The sequence below is a fragment of the Hemiscyllium ocellatum genome, chromosome 14 (genome assembly GCF_020745735.1).
Source record: "Hemiscyllium ocellatum isolate sHemOce1 chromosome 14, sHemOce1.pat.X.cur, whole genome shotgun sequence".
Taxonomy (NCBI): domain Eukaryota; kingdom Metazoa; phylum Chordata; class Chondrichthyes; order Orectolobiformes; family Hemiscylliidae; genus Hemiscyllium; species Hemiscyllium ocellatum.
Window position 1 is genome coordinate 28,108,662 of NC_083414.1, and position 18,695 is coordinate 28,127,356.

Below are 18,695 nucleotides of genomic sequence, written 5' to 3' on the forward strand. Positions count from 1 at the left end.
AGAGAAGAGCAAGTAAAGAAACATGTGTAATGTATTTTAAAAATTTATTTAATGAACCAAACCAAAAAACCACCATAGTGTATTGTAGTTTACCACATCACTTTAACACATGGCTATGTTCTCACTGATGTACAAGCAGACTTTAAGAAATTTATTCAAAAGAAACTTCGTGCACAACAGCCTCAACACTATTACTGAACTTTCAGCAAATCAAGGTCTTGGTAAAGACCCTTTGAATTTCAGTCTTCAAAATCGATGCCCTGTTTAAAAAGAACACACTAATGCTTCCAATATTTCATACACTTGATCATCACAATTTTTAAAAAACCCATGCCCTTCATACAGATAAAATACCCACACAAATTTGAAGATTATTTATGCTTGCTTCCTTTTGGCTACTTTGCGTATGTAGTTAAGAACACTTAGAGTCACAGACTCAGATGTACAGCTACAAAGTCCCCAAGCAGAAAATGAGGTGCTGTTCTTCCAGCAGCACTGAGTTTTGCTGGAACACTGCAGTAAGCCTGAGACAGAGATGTTGGGCAGGGAACAGGGTGGTGTATCAGAGTGGCAGACAACTGGAAGCTCGGTTATTTTTGGAGACAGAATGGACATGTTCTGTGAAGTGGTCGCTCAGTCTACACTTAGTTTCCCCAGTGTAGAGGAGAGCACATCGTGAGCAGTGAATGCAGCAGGCTAGATTGTGAGAAGTGCGGGTAAAGTGCTGCTTCACCTGGAAGGTATGTTTGGGCCCTTGGATACTGAGGGAGGAAGGAGGTAAATGGGAAGGGTCATTTACCTCATTGGTCATTGCAAGGGATGGCTAGTTGGGAGGGGGGGTGTTGTTGTGAGAGGTGAAAGGGTGGACTAGGCTGCCCTGGAAGGAATGATCCCTGTGGAAGATGATCAATGGAGGGGAGGGGAACTTGCACTTCATGGTGGCATCTCACTGAAGGTGGTGGAATGGCTGATGATCTTCTGCATGCGGATGCTGGTGGGCTGGTAGGTAAGGACAAGGGGAACTGAAAATGTGTTGCTGGAAAAGCGCAGCAGGTCAGACAGCATCCAAGGAGCAGGAGAATCGATGTTCTTCAGTCCTTCTTCAGTCTCATGCCCGAAACATCGATCTCCAGCATCTGCAGTCCTCACTTTCTCCTAAGGACAAGGGGAACCCCACTGCTGCTGCAGGAGGAAAGAGAGGGGGCGAGGGTGTAAGTTTGGGAGATGGGTTGGACCCAGGTGACAGCCCTGTCGCCAATGGTTCTGGGGAATCCTCAGTTGAGGAAGGCGGCAGATATTTTGTTGGCTCCCTTGTCGAAGCTGGCCTCATCAGAATACATTCAACAGCAATGGAGAAAATGGGAGAATGGAATGGAGACTTTACAGGAAGCAAGGTGCAAGGATGTGCAGTCCAGGTAGCTGTGGGAGTCAGAGTACTTATAGTGGATATTAGTGGCCAGTCTATTCCCAGAAATGGAAACAGATATGTTGAGAAAGGGCAAGGAGTCGCCAGAAGGAGACTTAGGAGAAAGTGAGGGCAGGGTGGAAATTAGAAACAAAAAAAAAATCAATAAAATCTTTTCCAATTCTGAACTGGAGAAGAAAGCAACACACATATCACCAATCTGTAAGAGAAATAATTGTAGGTGGGGGCCAGAAGAGGACCGAAACAAGGAATGTTCCATGTACTCCCTAAAGGGACAGGCATAACAGGGCCCATGTGTGTACCCATGGCCACTCGTCTGAGCTGAAGAAAATGAGTTAAGACGAGAAGTTGTTGAGGGTGAGGACGAGCTTGACCAAGCGGTGGAGGGTGGTGATGGGTGGGGATAGTTCAGACCTTTGCTCCAGGAGGAAGCAGAGAGCCCTATCACCATCCCAGTGGGTGATGGACATTTAAAGGGATTGTACGTCCATGGTAAAGAGGTGGTGGCTGGAGACTGCAAACTGGCAATTGCAAAAAAATGGCATAAACCATTCGAGAAATCGTGGACATATGTGGGCAGGGATTGAATCAGGAGAGAAAAGACAGAGTTGGAGTCAAGATAGAAAGGGATGAGTTCAGTGGGGCACGAATAGACAGAAATAATGCATCTTCCTGGGCAGTCCTGTTTGGGGTTTTCAAAAGGAGGGGCAAGTGAGCTGTGCATTTACCCTTTACCACATACTCCCAACCCTATCTTCTGCATATAAGCCAACATTTTCCTAGTTACCCTCAGCTCTGAGGAAGGGTCACCTGACCCAAAACATTAACTTTGATTTCTCATCACGGGTGCTGCCAGATCTGCTGAGCTTTTCCAGCAACTTCTGAATTTTTTTCTGATCTACAGCATCCACAGTTCTTTTGGCTTTTATTTGCGAATTACAAATCCTGCTCCAAAATTGAAGTTAAAAAATCAGTTCTCAAACATTATGAAAACATTATTTTGCTGTGTAGTTTGGAGGTCTGATTGTCAAATAATTAGCTGAAAATGTGTTGCTGGTTAAAGCAGCAGGTCAGGCAGCATCCAAGGACCAGGAAATTCAATGTTTCGGGCATAAGCCCTTCATCAGGAAGGGCTTATGCCCGAAACGTCGAATTTCCTGTTCCTTGGATGCTGCCTGACCTGCTGCGCTTTAACCAGCAACACATTTTCAGCTCTGATCGCCAGCATCTGCAGACCTCACTTTTTCCTTGTCAAATAATTAGCCAGGAAGTAAATGTTTCATATGATTAATTGAAGAGAACACAAAATAAACTCTAACCAGCTAAAGCACAATGGATTCAGCATAATTACTCATTGCTAAAGAAAAGCTTGGCATTACGTGGGCAGGGGTTACAAGACAAAAGAAACTGACCTGAGAAACCACACTGGTTAAAGCAGCATCAATTATGGTTTGACCTTTCTTCAGTGCTTTTACACGATGATATGAACCATTCACAGACGTCTCCATTATTTCGAAATACTCTTTTGGGATTTCGGTATTAATTCGGATATCCTATGTTACCACAAAGAAATGGTTTGGCATAAAAACTTAAAACGCAAATATGAACAATGTACAAACATGCAATGCTTTAAAGTGACCATAAACTGATTGAAACATATTTTTAAAAAGTGTGAATTTACAAAATGGAACTCTGACACAAAAATAACACTTCTTACAGAGTCTGGTAATGTAGGGCACCTCAACTATCTGTTATAATGCTTTCTCTGCTACTCCACCAACTCAATTTTTTTTTAAGTTATTTCTCAAATAATCTGTATAACAAATATTTAATAGAAAGTAATATGAAAAACTCCAAATAAATAAGTGAAGGATGGGCACAGTTCAAGAGGTAGTCTGAAAATATCTCTCTGCTCTAACTTTATTTTGCTGGTTTATATTAGGTCATTTTACTTACAGAAATAATACTTTAAAACTGAAACAGATCTTCAAAACCCTTTCCTCACCTTTTTGATGTTTACAATTCTGGAGAAGGATTGTTTCAAAAATAAATTGGTTTCAAATTTCCTTTCAAAATATATGGAGTAGTATTTGATCAGCATTTGACAAAACAATCCTGGCCTGAATGAGGCATACAGCTATTAACATGCAATCCAAGCAGTGGCTTTTCATGAGGCAGAGATCCCTCTATATGTGGCAGGACGATTTTGAGCTTGTTTCATGAAAAGTGGCCTTTAATTCCATCTCCATTCACACATTACTCATTTAACTTATCACACAATCTAGTAATTTATAGTACAAAAACTATAAAGCACATCATTTCTTGAAGACTAACTATTAAATGCCTTCTCTGAATATCAATAATTAAAAGTGCAAGGTCTCATTCTTGCAGTGATTTGAATAAGGCAAGTGTTGCCTGTTTCATTAGTTGCCAAATTCCCCCACTGTTTCATTATCAACTTAAGATTCCAGGTCATAAAGAGAGGTGAGGAGTGCAAGGAAATGTCTGTCTATCTAATCAGGCACGCTGCAGGGTGCCTTGCTCCAATAAATGCTAAACCTTGGCACTTAAAAAAAAAAGACACATTTTTGAGAGAAAGAACAATATTTAAACATTGTCTAAATGTTGCAATTTCCTCTGTTCTCACTTTTAATTTCCAGTTTACCTATTTATAAACATGTTTTAAAGTGTGATCCAATTACCAAACTACTCTGCAGTGTCATTAGTTAGAAAGAATATTGGAAAAATGTGCAGCAACTTACACTTCTTTTAACAAACACTATGGTCACTTAAAAAAAATGCTGGTACATTTGATTTTACAGTTTTTTTTAAGAAAGTGATCTACTCATTATGCACGTAGATTTATAGCGTAATACTTACATCTGACAAATATAGTTTGTTACTTTCTTTATCATACACTTCAATGGTTAGACCATACACTTTGCCAGTCTCCAAAATCCATCTGTCTCCAGGGTGAACTGTAAAACCTATAACAAAAAAGTTTTCTCATCTTCAATACAATAGTTTTATCAGAAGAGATCCAAATGAGTGGACTGCTGCATAATGAGAAATTCAGTTTAAAATTTTGCCTTCTTAAATATAAACATAGGATCTTGCCAATATCTATCAAAATCCTTGGTCCTAAGTTCCATTGGTTTCTTTGACTGACAACCACAGATAGTGAAATGAAAACAATGAGCACTGCTGGCTGGTTGTGAACATCAATACCATGCCAAATGAAGTTCCTAAACTGAGTCATGGGAAGCGCTCCTCCTCCCCCCCCATACAAAATATCAGAATATGCTGAACCCACTCCACCATACAATAAGACAAAGTCTAAACTGACTGCACGCCAAGATCTGCATCCCTGTCTACCCTGATAACCTTTTACCTTGTTGCTCGACCTTTGCTTTATCTCTATTTAAAACAACTCTGAATTTGTCCAAAAGAGGAAGCATGTTCACCACATCTTCCTTGTCAAGACCCCTCACAGAATCTTACATGTTCAAAATCACTAGTTATTTTGTCTTTATTCTGTTGGCAGAAAAAGAAACTGCGACAAGCCAACTTGTATCCATAATCACAGTTTTCTGTAATTTCTTTTTTGCTGCTGTGCGGACATTAAAGATCCATTTATAGCAGTGGCTTCGGGAGGCAGGATCCATTCATTGGCACAGAGTTCACTGAGCTTCTCAACGGCACAGTTCACTACCTTTATTTATAGGTACCTTTAACAGGTAACTCCCCAATTATCAATTTAACAATTTAATCTTCAGTAAAATTATTTGCTAAATTAGAATAAACATGCATTTATTGAAATCAGTATTGATTATTATGGTATTATAGACTGGTGGGTTTCTTTATTGAAGGAATGTACTTCTTTGAAGTATGATTCAGATAGTTTATTTGAACTGAATATTTGATATGATAGGGTTCTCAGAATTAAGAAATGGATGGAATATAAAATAGAATCTTGCACCCGCAAAAGGATTGATCAACTGTCCTCAGCAACTTATCGACTTCTTTAGACCACTGCAGCAAAACTTCAGCAACTATTTCATTCACAAGGTTGTTACAAAGTCTTTGGCTAAGCCCATCTATCAATGACATACATTATCACAGGCTGGAGCATCCTGTTTCTGACACAAATCTAGTCCATTTCCAAGGCAAGCACAGAAAAAAAAAGTCATACTATGAAAAAAAATTTATTAGTTGAATGATAACATGCTTACGCACACATGCAAACTCTGCTGAAGCAAACAAACTATAGTACATTTCTCTTAACTTTCCTCGAAATAACTACAGAAAAGCAATTGCTCAGAATTGGAGAAAAGAACAAGATTATGGTTTTGTAATAAGGCTACAGATTCTATGAAGCCATGTTGCCTTCTTGGCTATCAGAAGGATGTCAAAGATTATAATGCAATAATAAAGAATTATTCACTTAAGTGTTGCTTTATTCCAACTTTTTAAAAGCGTAATTCAACCTTAGTATTAATAAAGGTTAAAAAATACTACATATAGCAAAAATGCACATGTAAATGCTTATTACATTTTGTCTCAAAAACAACTGCAGTATCACTTAACAATAACAAAAATGGACAAAGATCAATTTCATTGCGAGGTTATTAAAGATGAATTAAGACAGTCTATTCAATCTCCTGCACACTGCTAAGCACAGCCATTCTCCTGAGAAAAAGCCCTACTCAAAGGCAGAACTACCAAAATGTATTTATTGTTTAAAAACATTTTACATCTGCGTGAATCCCAAATAACCAATAGAATAAATAAATTTACAATACACCTTCAAAATCTAATGAAAGTGGGCACTCTCAATCAACAGATATTCTACCAATAAGTTATTTCAAATACTAACCTAGGTAACGTGGCTCAACAACATAAATTGTGCAGTTTGGCAACCGGGATACACCTTGCATACGAATACCTAAGTCATTTGTTAAGGTCAAGTAAGTTTAAAACTGACAATCTATTCTCAACATAAAAATATTCTTAAATTTATTAGAATAGAAGCAGTGAAACAGAATGAGGAAAAGCAGAAGATTTGCACTAGGTAATTATGCTTGAAGAGCCAGTGCAGGCAAAATGAACCAAATGGTCTCTTTCTGTGCCATAACAACTTCTATATTTTAATGGAGATTTCAAACAATCACCAAGTTCATGAATATTATATAATTACCACAATGTATTGTAGCCAACCTTACAGAAAGAGAACAATACTTTATGGAAAGATTTTACTGACCAGTTCCAAACCTCAGTCCAAACTTGCTGAAATGAGAAAAGGTTTAAAAGCCAAAGCATCTGCTACATCTTATTTTGCACACCCAAGCTTGTTTTCAAATTCTTTTGGGGTTTCTAGCAGTTGTATTGCTTTAAGTCAATCAAAAAATAGGTGTAGATGCAATTCTAATAGCCCTAATTTTTAAAAAAATGAACTGCACTTTGCTGTCACATAGTAGCGAAGCAATGATCCTTACTCTTGAACTCAGAAAGAGAGTTGCAAATGAACATCCAGTGATCATTGGAGCAATGCTTGCTCCTTTCCTGACACGTTGGTTTCTGCCCTCAGGTGAAGGGGACCATCAGGTGTTGAACAGCTGTGATGTCAACTAATATAGTAAGCAGCAAGTGAAGTATTCTCACAAACAGCAAACTAAAGAGTTAAAAGTACTTTTAATTCAAGTTTAAAATTTTTAGGTAGTGAAATAAATGATTGAATCAAGTGGAAGCTAAAATATAGATAAAACAAAATGTTTACAAATTAACAGGAAAATCAATATTTAAAATGAATCATAAGGAGAAATCTAATATTCTATAAATGGAAAGTCAGCTTCTCAGGCCAGTAATTAAAATGAAATCAATGCACAGTTTAAAAAAAAACGCAAAGCCCATTATTGTGGTTCTGTTTGCCGAGCTGGGAATTTGTGTTGCAGACGTTTCGTCCCCTGTCTAGGTGACATCCTCAGTGCTTGGGAGCCTCCTGTGAAGCGCTTCTGTGATCTTTCCTCCACGGAGAAAATATCACAGAAGCGCTTCACAGGAGGCTCCCAAGCACTGAGGATGTCACCTAGACAGGGGATGAAGTGTCTGCAACACAAATTCCCAGCTCGGCGAACAGAACCACAACAACAAGCACATTCAAAACAAGTGCAGTTTTATTTTAAGAAAGATTCAGTACAAAATTGGAAGTTCTCATCAAATCATAGGTTGTTCTCAGTGACAGTATGGCATGGAGATTATAATCATATCATTAGAAAACTGTAGAATTATTTACAGCGGTTTCTACAGCACTATGTAGACTACACATCTGTGGACTACACATGTTGCTGTCAGATTCAGTGAAATAATGATGTCTAAGAATCTTGAACATTTAGCATTGCTGGCAATAAGATTGTTCTCAGGTTCTTGAATTCTTGCAATTACCAGTCCTCTCTAAAGCAGACGATACCACCTCAGAACAAAGATTAGTGCATCATTTAAGTCATGCAATAGCCAATGACAAACTATAACAGAATCCAATGGCAAATTTATATATAGAGCCTGTGAGACACAGGATGGCATCTACTTTTTGATGACGCTTGCAGGATCTCTAGTGTAGGAGCAGGTCATTAGGCCCATCGAGTCTACACTGTCCCTCTGAGCAGCATCCTACCCAAATCCATCCCCCTACTATTTCTCTATAACCCTGCATTTCAAATGGCTAATCCACCTGACATACATATCCATGGACAGTATAGGCAATTTAGAATGCCCAATCCATCTAATCATGGCAACATTACTGCAGGCATGCAAGGAACCTGAAATAAAACATTGCAAACATATCCCGAAATTATATTTTGAATCTTAAGAAAAATAGATATGTGCCATCTCTATACTGACCAATCCAATGAGGAGGACTAACTGGAGCAACATGACCCAATATCTGGTATCCTGTTTTTCAGATACCAGAATTTCAACCAAAGAAGGATTTTCTGAGCTAATTTCTTTAACTTTAAAAACAAACACAAAGAGGAGATTCTTGTTCAATATTAGAAGTTAGAACCAGAGACATGCAAGTCAGAGAGTCAGCCCTTCAATTTAGAACTCAGAACTAATTTTTGAAGGACAATGAGTTGTTAGAAGCTCTGCTGAGCACAGTTGAATAGTATTTTGAAAAATGAAACCACATACAAGGTGTGAGTTGAAGTTTGCAGAGGAATAGCTCCAATAAACCAAGAAAGATATTGACCCCTGGGAATTAGTTGAAGTTCAAAATTAACATTAGACAAAGGTGAAATGATAATGTACGAGTTTAGAAATGCAAACACTCTTGTTTTTTTGAAAATAATCTCATTCAAGATATTGTGAACCACTAAGACTGACATCTCAAACAGTTGCTGTATAGAGCCCACTTTGCTAAATAAAGTGAAAACAACCAACTTCCAAGCACATACATCCTTATGAAAAGTACATAGGTGGATATTGTTGATATGAGAGAGCATTCAAGTTCAACAAGCACATTATACTGTAGTTTCAAACTGAGTATTAAATATAGAACAGTCTTTTTTATAATTCCTAAATAAATTTATCCTTCTGCTTTATTATTGAAAATGCTACTCAGTTGCATTAGAGAGATTAAATGCACAAATCAGTATCACATCTGCAGTTATCTGCTGCCCATTGAGGATGAGAATATTTTGCACGCAGAACACAAACATGCAGAATAAGCAATGAGTAAAGATCTATTAGCTGTAAACATGCTGAAGTTGTAAAATTTATGCAAATACTGCTTTCTGCATAATAGTTTCATCAATTTTTTGCCATGCCACAAAAGCATATTCACTGTAGGTTTATATTGGGTTAATATCATACAATTACTATGATGTTAGTTTTGAACATGCTGTGCTATTTAGCTTCTGCAAAATGCCAATCAAAACAACAAAGGATACTTTTATGCATCAGCACCAGGTTTGTTTGCCCTTGCTGCAGTGCAGTTACCATTGATGTGGCTTGCATTAGTTTTCCCACAGGTTGATTTGTATGTCCCCCTGGACTTACTATGCTATTCTGCAGTTCCAATTCATACTGGTCAGAAGGCATCATTAATTCTGGAAAAGAAAAAAACGTAACATCAGTAGGTAAATTTTAAATTGCAATGAATTAAAACTGGAAACTGAAGTTAGCTGTAACAACCAGACAAAAAGATACTTTCATTATAGTGGAATTCTGTTCAAACTATTAAAGCCATGTGTTTGGCAAGTTAAGATAAGCTTGGGTTTTCAACATTTAAATAAAATTTCACACATGCACAGATGTGAGGGAGTTTCTGTCAAGCACTGCCTGCTTATTGAGACGTGACTGGGATGCTAAAGTAGTTTCTCAATCCTAGGTATTGACCAAAGTAATGGTGATTCATAACATACTGAATGATGCTTAATTTAGAGAAAAACATCACCTTTGGAATTTGGATGTTTAAATAGAGGTAGGTGAGTGTTGATTGCTTTTAACAGGAAAGTTTAACCTTTACTTCTGAGGGAAGTGTTCTTCTAAAATGGATTCAAATTCAGCATTTCACCAGAGAGCAGGTGACTGTGGATCGATGATAGTAATGAAAAAACATTTTATACTATTGGGTTTAAACACAGTTGAGTAAACATGCAAAACGATGCGTGAAGTGATGCATATTGACAGGCAGAACACAAAGACAATATCAAATAGGGGTACAATTCTAAAGAAGGTGCAAGAGCAGAAAGACCTGGATCTGTACTGATTATATCACTAAAGGTAGCAGGATAGATTAAAACAGCAGTTAATAAAACAATATTCTCAACATACATATTTATTAATCAGCACATACTTTATAAGAGCACAGAGATAATGTTGAACTTGTATAAGACACTGTTTGATCTCAGTTGGAGTACTACGTAGAGTATCGAATGCCACACTGAAAGATGAGTGTGCACTGGAGAGAGTACAGAAGCAATTTACAAAAATGGTTTCAGGAATATGGACCTTCAGTTGAGGACAGGTTAAGTTAGGAATGTTCTCTTTAAATAGAAGAAAGAAAAGGATGGTTAGATTCAACATTAGAAATTTTAGATTTTTGACGACTTGTATGGACACAATAGGTTACAAGGATGTTGCCAGGTTTGGAGGATTTGAGCTATGGGGGGAGGCTGAACAGGCTGGAGCTGTTTTCCCTGAAGCGACGGAGGCTGAGGGGTGACATTATAGAAGTTTACAAAATTATAAGGGGCATGGATAGGATAAATAGGCAAAGTCTTTTCCCTGGGGTCAGGGAGTCCAAAACTAGAGGGCATAGGTTTAGGATGAGGGGGGAAAGATACAAAACATCATAAGGGGCAACTTTTTCACGCAGAGGGTGGTACATGTTTTAGATTAGACAGATTACTTACAGTGTGGAAACGGGCCCTTCGGCCCAACAAGTCCACACCGACCCATCGAAGCGCAACCCACCCACACCCATTCCCCTACATTTACCACTTAACCGAACACTACGGTGTAATTTAGCATGGCCAATTCACCTAACCTGCACATTTTTGGACTGTGGGAGGAAACCGGAGCACCCGGAGGAAACCCACACAGACACGCGGAGAACGTGCAAACTCCACACAGACAGTTGCCTGAGGCGGGAATTGAACCTGAGTCTCTGGCACTGAGGTAGCAGTGCTAACCACTGTGCTGCTCACATGTATGGAATAAGCTGCCAGAAAAAGTGGTGGAGGCTGGTACAATTGCAACATTTAAAAGGCATTTGGATGGGTATATGAATAGGAAGGGTTTGGAGGGATATGGCCGGGTGCTGGATTGGGTTGGGATATCTGGTTGACATGGCTGGGTTGGACCGAAGGGTCTGTTTCCATGCTGTACATCTCTATGACTTTATGACTCGAAGTGGCCTCTTTCTACACTGTAAAACCTCTGACTAAAAAGCCAAATGATGATCTAATAGAGGTTTTTGCAACTATGATTGGTCATTAATTGAAGTCTATGGCCTTGTGTGCGAGAGCGTGCAAAAGCATGGGTGCGGGGGAGAGAAAGAGGGTTGTAGTTGGGTAGGAAATAAGCACAATAAATATCAAAAGTACAATATCACTAGAGATGAAGTACAAGGGAAACTAGTTGGACTAAATGGCTGGGTTATATCCCAGGATATTACAGTAAGTAGCTACATTGATAGTGGTCACACTGGTAATAACTTTGCTAGAGTCCTTATATTCTGGAAAACTGCCAGTATAAGGCTTATTCAATGATGAGACCACAAAACTAGATAACTGTAAACTGGCCAGCTTATCAGTTAGAGGGAAAATCTTAGGATCTATAATAAAGGATTCTGGATGCAAGTTTGCTCACTGAGCTGGAAGGTTAATTTGCACATGTTTAGTCACTGTACTAGGTAACATCAGTCAGCCTCTGGTGAAGCACTAGTGTTATGACCCGCTTTCTATGTGTGTGTTTAGGGATCCTTGGATTGGTGTTGCACTTCCTGTGGTAATGTCACTTCCCATTCTTTTTCTCAGAGGGTGATAACTGGAGTAGTGGGTCTGTTCGCCGAGCTGGAAGTTTTTGTTGCAAACGTTTCGTCCCCTGGCTAGGAGACATCATCAGTGCTCTGCAGCCTCCTGCGATGCGCTTCTTTGATGTTTCTTCCGGCATTTATAGTGGTCTGTCCTTGCCGCTTCCGGGTGTCAGTTTCAGCTGTCCGCTGTAGTGATTGGTATATTGGGTCCAGGTCGATGTGTCTGTTGATGGAGTTTGTGGATGAATGCCATGCCTCTAGGAATTCCCTGGCTGTTCTCTGTCTGGCTTGCCCTATGATAGTAGTGTTTTCCCAGTCGAATTCATGTTGCTTGTTGTCTGAATGTGTGGCTACTAGGGATAGCTGGTCGTGTCGTTTCGTGGCTAGTTGGTGTTCATGTATGCGGATTGTTAGCTGTCTTCCTGTTTGTCCTATATAGTGTTTTGTGCAGTCCTTGCATGGTATTTTATAAACTACATTAGTTTTGCTCATGTTGGGTATTGGCTCCTTTGTTCTAGTAAGTTGTTGTCTGAGCGTGGCTGTTGGTTTGTGTGCCGTTATGAGTCCTAGGGGTCGCAGTAGTCTGGCTGTCAGTTCTGAAACGCTCCTGATGTATGGTAGTGTGGCTAGTCCTTTTGGTTGTGGCATGTCCTCGTTCCGTGGTCTATCTCTTAGGCATCTGTTGATAAAGTTGCGCGGGTATCCGTTTTTGGCGAATACCTTGTATAGGTGTTCCTCTTCCTCTTTTCGCAGTTCTGGTGTACTGCAGTGTGTTGTAGCTCTTTTGAATAGTGTCCTGATGCAGCTTTGTTTGTGTGTGTTGGGGTGGTTACTTTCATAGTTTAGGACTTGGTCTGTGTGTGTTGTTTTCCTGTGTACCCTTGTGGTGAATTCTCCGTTCGGTGTTCTCTGTACTATCACGTCTAGGAATGGGAGTTGGCTATCCTTTTCTACTTCTCTCATGAATCGGATGCCTGTGAGTGTGGCGTTGATGATCCGGTGTGTTTTTTCTATTTCCGTGTTTTTGATGATTACGAAAGTGTCATCGACATATCTGACCCAGAGTTTGGGTTGAATTTGTGGTAGGGCTGTTTGTTCTAACAAATCTTCGCACAAACTTGAAGGTGATAACTGGAATCCAAGTCGATTTGTTTGTTGATAGAGTTCCAGTTGGAATGCCATGCTTCTTGGAATTTTTGTGCGTGTCTCTGTTTGGCTTGTCCTAGGATGGATGTGTTGTCCCAGTCAAAGTGATGTTCTTCCTCATTTGTATGTAAGGATACTGGGTCATGTCTTTTTTGTGGTTAGTTGATATTCATGTACCCTGGTGGCTAGTTTTCTGCCCGTTTGCCCAACCTAAGTTATATAGCCATAGAGATGTACAGCATGGAGTGTTGAATAACAGAGGACATAATCTCAGAATTATATGTTGCCCATTTAAGACCAAGATAAGAAGGATTTCTTCTGTCACAGGGTACTGAATCTGTGAAATTTTTTTTATTGCTGTTCAGTCAGGGTCATTAAGCAAATTTAAGGTTGAGACACGTATTTAAATCAGAAAGGGAATCAAAGGTCACAAAGCAAGAAAATGTAGTTAGATCAGCCATGTCATGGAAAAGAACAGCAGACACAAACGGACCAAATGGCCCACATCTGCTCCCATGTCTTCATTGTAAAAAACTGTACTTCATAAAAATCCGGTAACTTGATTCAGTATTTCTGTATCAACTTACATCTGTCTTTCTAAGAATCAACTATGTGACTCTTTGAACTTTTCAATATTGAATCGCATCTTTTGTGTTTCAGTGACAAGAATTAGACAGGATTCTGGGTAATCCAAGATGGAGGTTGGGAAAAATTTCTGGCTGTAATAGGCTGCTCCTTTTGAGATATTTTAGGTGTTGGAGGTGATTTCCTCAAATTCCAGGAGCAGCCAATTACTGTTTTATATGCTGTTGCATTGTTTTGGAACTTTAGAGAAGAAAAGTCAAAGCAACAGCATTTTACAAAGGCAAGCACATGGTCAGTGTGAGAGCTAGGGAGAGGGAGAAAGAAACTCACATTGCTCCCTGACACAGCAGTGAACCTGCACAGTTATTGCCTTTGCTGTTGAATTCAAGAATCGCCGGACATCAGAGTGTGTCTAGGAACATTAACAAACAGTGAAATTCACAACTGATCTTGGAGGAACCTGTTTGGGCGTTGTCACAGCACAGACAGATAAGAGAATAGTTTTAAGTGTGGCCCTGGGGCCTTGTTGAACATCTGCGTTGGTGAGTAGAGTGGGTTCTTTCTTGATTATATGCTCTATTGAGATATGTCTCTTGATTAAACTTAAAAATATAAGCTGTATGTATTAAGTTAGCCTGGAGCAGTGTTTCGGAGAGGAATAAGACAGTGGTATTTTCTGGGTCTATAGATTGTGAAGGAGCAAAAATAGCCTTTAGTAGAGTAATATGCTGTTCTTGTCGGATGTGGGAGTTAAGGAGCGTTTACATGTTACTGAGGATTTTATCTGCAATAAATGCCGTTGGTTGTGAATCCAATCAGATTGGATGGATCGGTTGGAGAGACAGTTAGAGGTAATGATAAATTTACAAGAGCAAAGGAGTGTGATGGATGGCAGTTATAGGAAGGGAGAAAGATTGCAGATACAGTCACATAGATGGGTTAACTCCAGGCAGGTAGTGCAGGAGTCTTCTGTGGCTATCCCCATTTCAAGTTTGTTGCTTTAGAAAATGTAGGGGGATATTGATTCGCAAGGGAATGAAGCATGAACACATGAGTTTCTGCTATTGAGACTGGCTTTAATGCAACGAGGGGTACGTCAGGTTCCTAGAGATCAATTGTGTTAGAGGAATCTCTAGTCTGAGGTACAGACAGACATTTCTGTGGCCAGTAGTGAAAATCAGAATGGTGTGTTGCTTCCCTGGTGCCAGGATCAAGAATGTCTCAGAGAGGGTGCAGAATATTCTCAAGGGGGAGCAGGGCCAGCAGGAGGTCATTGTACATATTGGAACCAACGACATAAGGAGGGAAAAGGATGAGATACGGAAGGGAAAATATAGAGTGTAAGGCAGCAATTTAAAAAGGAGGTCCTTATGAGTAGCAAAATCTGGATTACTCCCGGTGCTACAAGCTAGCGAGGGCAGGAATAGGAGGATAGAGCAGAAGAATGAATGGCTGAGGAGCTGGTGTATGGGAAAAGGATTCACATTTTTGGATCATTGGAATCTCTTTTGGGGTAGAAGTGACCTGTACAAGGAGGATAGGTTGCACTTGAATTGGAAGGGGACGAATATTCTGGTTGGAAGATTTGCAAGAGCTGCTCAGGAGGATTTAAACTAGTAAAGGACAGGGAGGACCCAGGGAGATAGTGAGGAAAGAGATCAATCTGAAACTGGTACAGTTGAGAAAAGAGTCAAACAATCAGGACAGGCAGGGACAAAGCAGAAAACAAGGTAGGACTGATCAATTAAACTGCATTTATTTCAATGCAAGAAGTCTAAAAAGGGAAGGCAGATGAACTCAGGGCATGCTAAGGAACATGGGACTGGATATCATAGCAATTATAGAAATGTGGCTCAGGGATGGACAGGACTGGCAGCTTAATGTTCCAAGATACAAATGCTACAGGAAGGATAGAAAGGGAAGCAAGAGAGGAGGGGGAGTGGTGTTTTTGATAAAGGATAGCATTACAGCTGTACAGAGGGAGGATATTCCTGAAAATATATCCAAGGATGTTATTTGGGTTGAACTGAGAAATAAGAAACAGATGATCACCTTATTTGGATTGTATTATAGATCTCCTAATAGTTAGCAGAAAATTGAGAAACAAATTTGTAAGGCGATCTGTAACAATAGTAAGTTCATGATAGCAGTGGATTCTAACTTTCCAAACATATTCTGGGACTGCCATTGTGTTAACAGTTTCGATGGAGAGGAACTTGTTAAGTATATACAAGAAACTTTTCTGATTCAGTATGTGGATGTACTACAAAAGGTGCAAAACTTGACCTACTCTTGGGAAATAAGGCAGGGCAGGTGACTGAGGTGTGAACAGTGGAGCAGTTTGGAGCCAGTGAACATAATTCTATGGAAAAGAATAGACCAGATCGATCAGTTGAAGTTCTAAATTGGAGAAAGGTGAATTTTGACAGTATTAGGCAAGAACTTTCAAAAGCTGAATGGGGGCACATGTTCGCAGGTAAAGGGACGGCTGGAAAATGGGAAGCCTTCAGAAATGAGATAACGAGAATCTAGAGACAATACATTCCTGTTACAGTGAAAGAAAAGGCTGGTTGGTGTAGGGAATGCTGGATGACTAAAAAAGTTGAGGATTTGGTTAAGAAAAAGCAGCAAGCATATGTCAGGTACAGACAAGATAGATCAAGAGAATCCTTAAAAGAGTACAACGGTAGTGGGAGTATACTTAAGAGAGAAATCAGGAGGGCAAAAAGGGGACAGGAGATAGCTTTGGCAATTAGAGTTAAGGAGAATCCAAAGGGCTTTTACAAATACTTTAAGGACAAAAGGGTAACTATGGAGATCAGTAAGGTGGCCTTTGTGTGGAGCCACAGGAGATGGGGGAGATACTAAACAAGAATTTTGCATCAGTGTTTATCGTGGAAAAACACATGGATGGTATACAATGGGGGGAAATAGAGAGAGACATCTTCAAAAATGACCACATTACAGAGGAGGAAGTGCTGGATGTCCTGAAACACACAAAAGTGGATAAATCCCCAGGACCTGATCAGGTGTACCTTAGAACTCTGTGGGAACCTAGAGAAGTGACTGGTTAGCAAGGTTAGATCTCATGGCATATAGGGAGAACTGGTCATTTGAATTCAGAACCGGCTCAAAAGGTAGAAGACAGAGGATGGTGGTGGAGGGTTGTTTTTCAGATTGGAGGTCTGTGACCAGTGGAGTTCCACAAGGATCAGTGCTGGGTCCACTGCTTTTCATCATTTATATAAATCATTTGGATGTGAGCACAAGAAGTATAGTTAGTAAGTTTGACATGACACCAAAATTGGAGGTGTAGAGGACAGGGAAGAAGGTTACCCTAGAATACAATGGGATCTTGATCAGATGGGCCAATGGACTGAGGAGTGGCAGATGGAGTTTAATTTAGATAAATGTGAGGTGCCGCAGTTTGGGAAAGCAAATCTTAGCAGGACTTATACACTTAATGGTAAGGCCCTAGGGAGTGTTACTGAACAACGAGACCTTGGAGTGCAGGTTCATAGCTCCTTGAAAGTGGAGTCGCAGGTTAATAGGATAGTGAAAAAAGCATTTGGTATGCTTTCCTTTATCGGTCAGAGTATTGAGTACAGGTGTTGGGAGGACATGTTGCAGCTGTACAGGACATTGGTAAGGCCACTGTTGGAATATTGTGTGCAATTCTGGTCCCCTTCCCATCAGAAGAATTTTGTGAAACTTGAAAGAGTTTGGGGCATGGATCGGGTAAATCGGCAAAGTCTTTTCCCTGGGGTTGGGGAGTCCCAGAACTAGAAGGCATAGGTTTAGGGTGAGGGGAAAGATATAAAAGAGACCTATGGGGCATCTTTATCATGCAGAAGGTGGTACTTGTATGGAATGAGCTGCCAGAGGAAGTGGTGGAGGCTGGTACAATTACAACATTTAAAAGGCATCTGGATGAGTATATGTATAGGAAGGGTTTGGAGGGATATGTGCTGGTTGCTGGCAATTGGGACTAGAATGTGTTGGGATATCTGGTCAGCATGGACAAGTTGGATCGAAGGGCGGCATGGTGGCACAGTGGTTAGCACTGCTGCCTCACAGCGCCAGGGACCCGGGTTCAATTCCCGCCTCAGGCGACTGACTGTGTGGAGTTTGCACGTTCTCCCCGTGTCTGCGTGGGTTTCCTCCGGGTGCTCCGGTTTCCTCCCACAGCGGGTCAGGTGAATTGGCCATGCTAAATGGCCCGTAGTGTTAGGTAATGGGTAAATGTAGGGATATGGGTAGGTTGCGCTTTGGCGGGTCAGTATGGACTTGTTGGACTGAAGGGCCTGTTTCCACATTGTAAGTAATCTAATCTAATCTAATCTGTTTCTGTGCTGTACATCTCAATGACTCTGACACTATTTCAGAATTGATGAATGGTCTCTGGAATACCAATTTTCAAACTTAAATATCAAGAATAGTTCAAGGGAATGGGCACATTTTCGAAACAACTCAGACAATTTCAGGGAATGTCAGAAGGTCCTTCCTCAAACAAAGTTTGATTACTACAGAACAAAAACGTTCAGGTGGAATACAGAAAGCAAAAGCAGGAACACAAGAACTGACTGTACAGGTTTCTATCAGCATGTTAAGGGAAAAGGATTCGTAAAAACGAATGTAGTTCCTTTACAGTCAGAAATGGGGAAATTTCTATCAGGGAACAAAAGAAATGGTTGACAAACTAAATTCTACTACATTTATGACTTCATGAAGAAAGATACAATTAACATACCAGAAATGATTGTGAATACAGGGTTTAGTGAGAGAGAGAGAAACTGAAGGAAATCTGTATTACTGAGAAATTGATAGGAATGAAGGCTGATAATTCCCAGCATCTGATTGTTGACATCCCAGAGTAGAGGAACCTAGATTATCCGAAGGACATGGACAGTATTTCATTTAGTTTATCAAATTCTGGATAATCAAATGCCTGATAACAGTTTAGCTGAGCACTGGGACATTAGATTAGGATTAGATTACCTA

At 40.0% G+C, this 18,695-nt stretch overlaps 1 protein-coding gene across 2 annotated transcripts in view; it reads right to left on the bottom strand.

Moving 5' to 3' along the window:
* Nucleotides 1–18,695, bottom strand: part of nup210 (nucleoporin 210) — a 107,499-nt gene that overhangs the window by 58,879 nt on the left and 29,925 nt on the right. For both annotated transcript variants that reach the window (XM_060835549.1, XM_060835550.1), the window contains exons 7-10: nucleotides 9,373–9,531; nucleotides 6,303–6,371; nucleotides 4,307–4,413; nucleotides 2,839–2,979 (exon numbers count right to left, since the gene is read on the bottom strand). In XM_060835549.1, coding sequence (XP_060691532.1) covers nucleotides 2,839–2,979; nucleotides 4,307–4,413; nucleotides 6,303–6,371; nucleotides 9,373–9,531 — 476 coding nt within the window. The remainder of the gene's footprint in view (nucleotides 1–2,838; nucleotides 2,980–4,306; nucleotides 4,414–6,302; nucleotides 6,372–9,372; nucleotides 9,532–18,695) is intronic.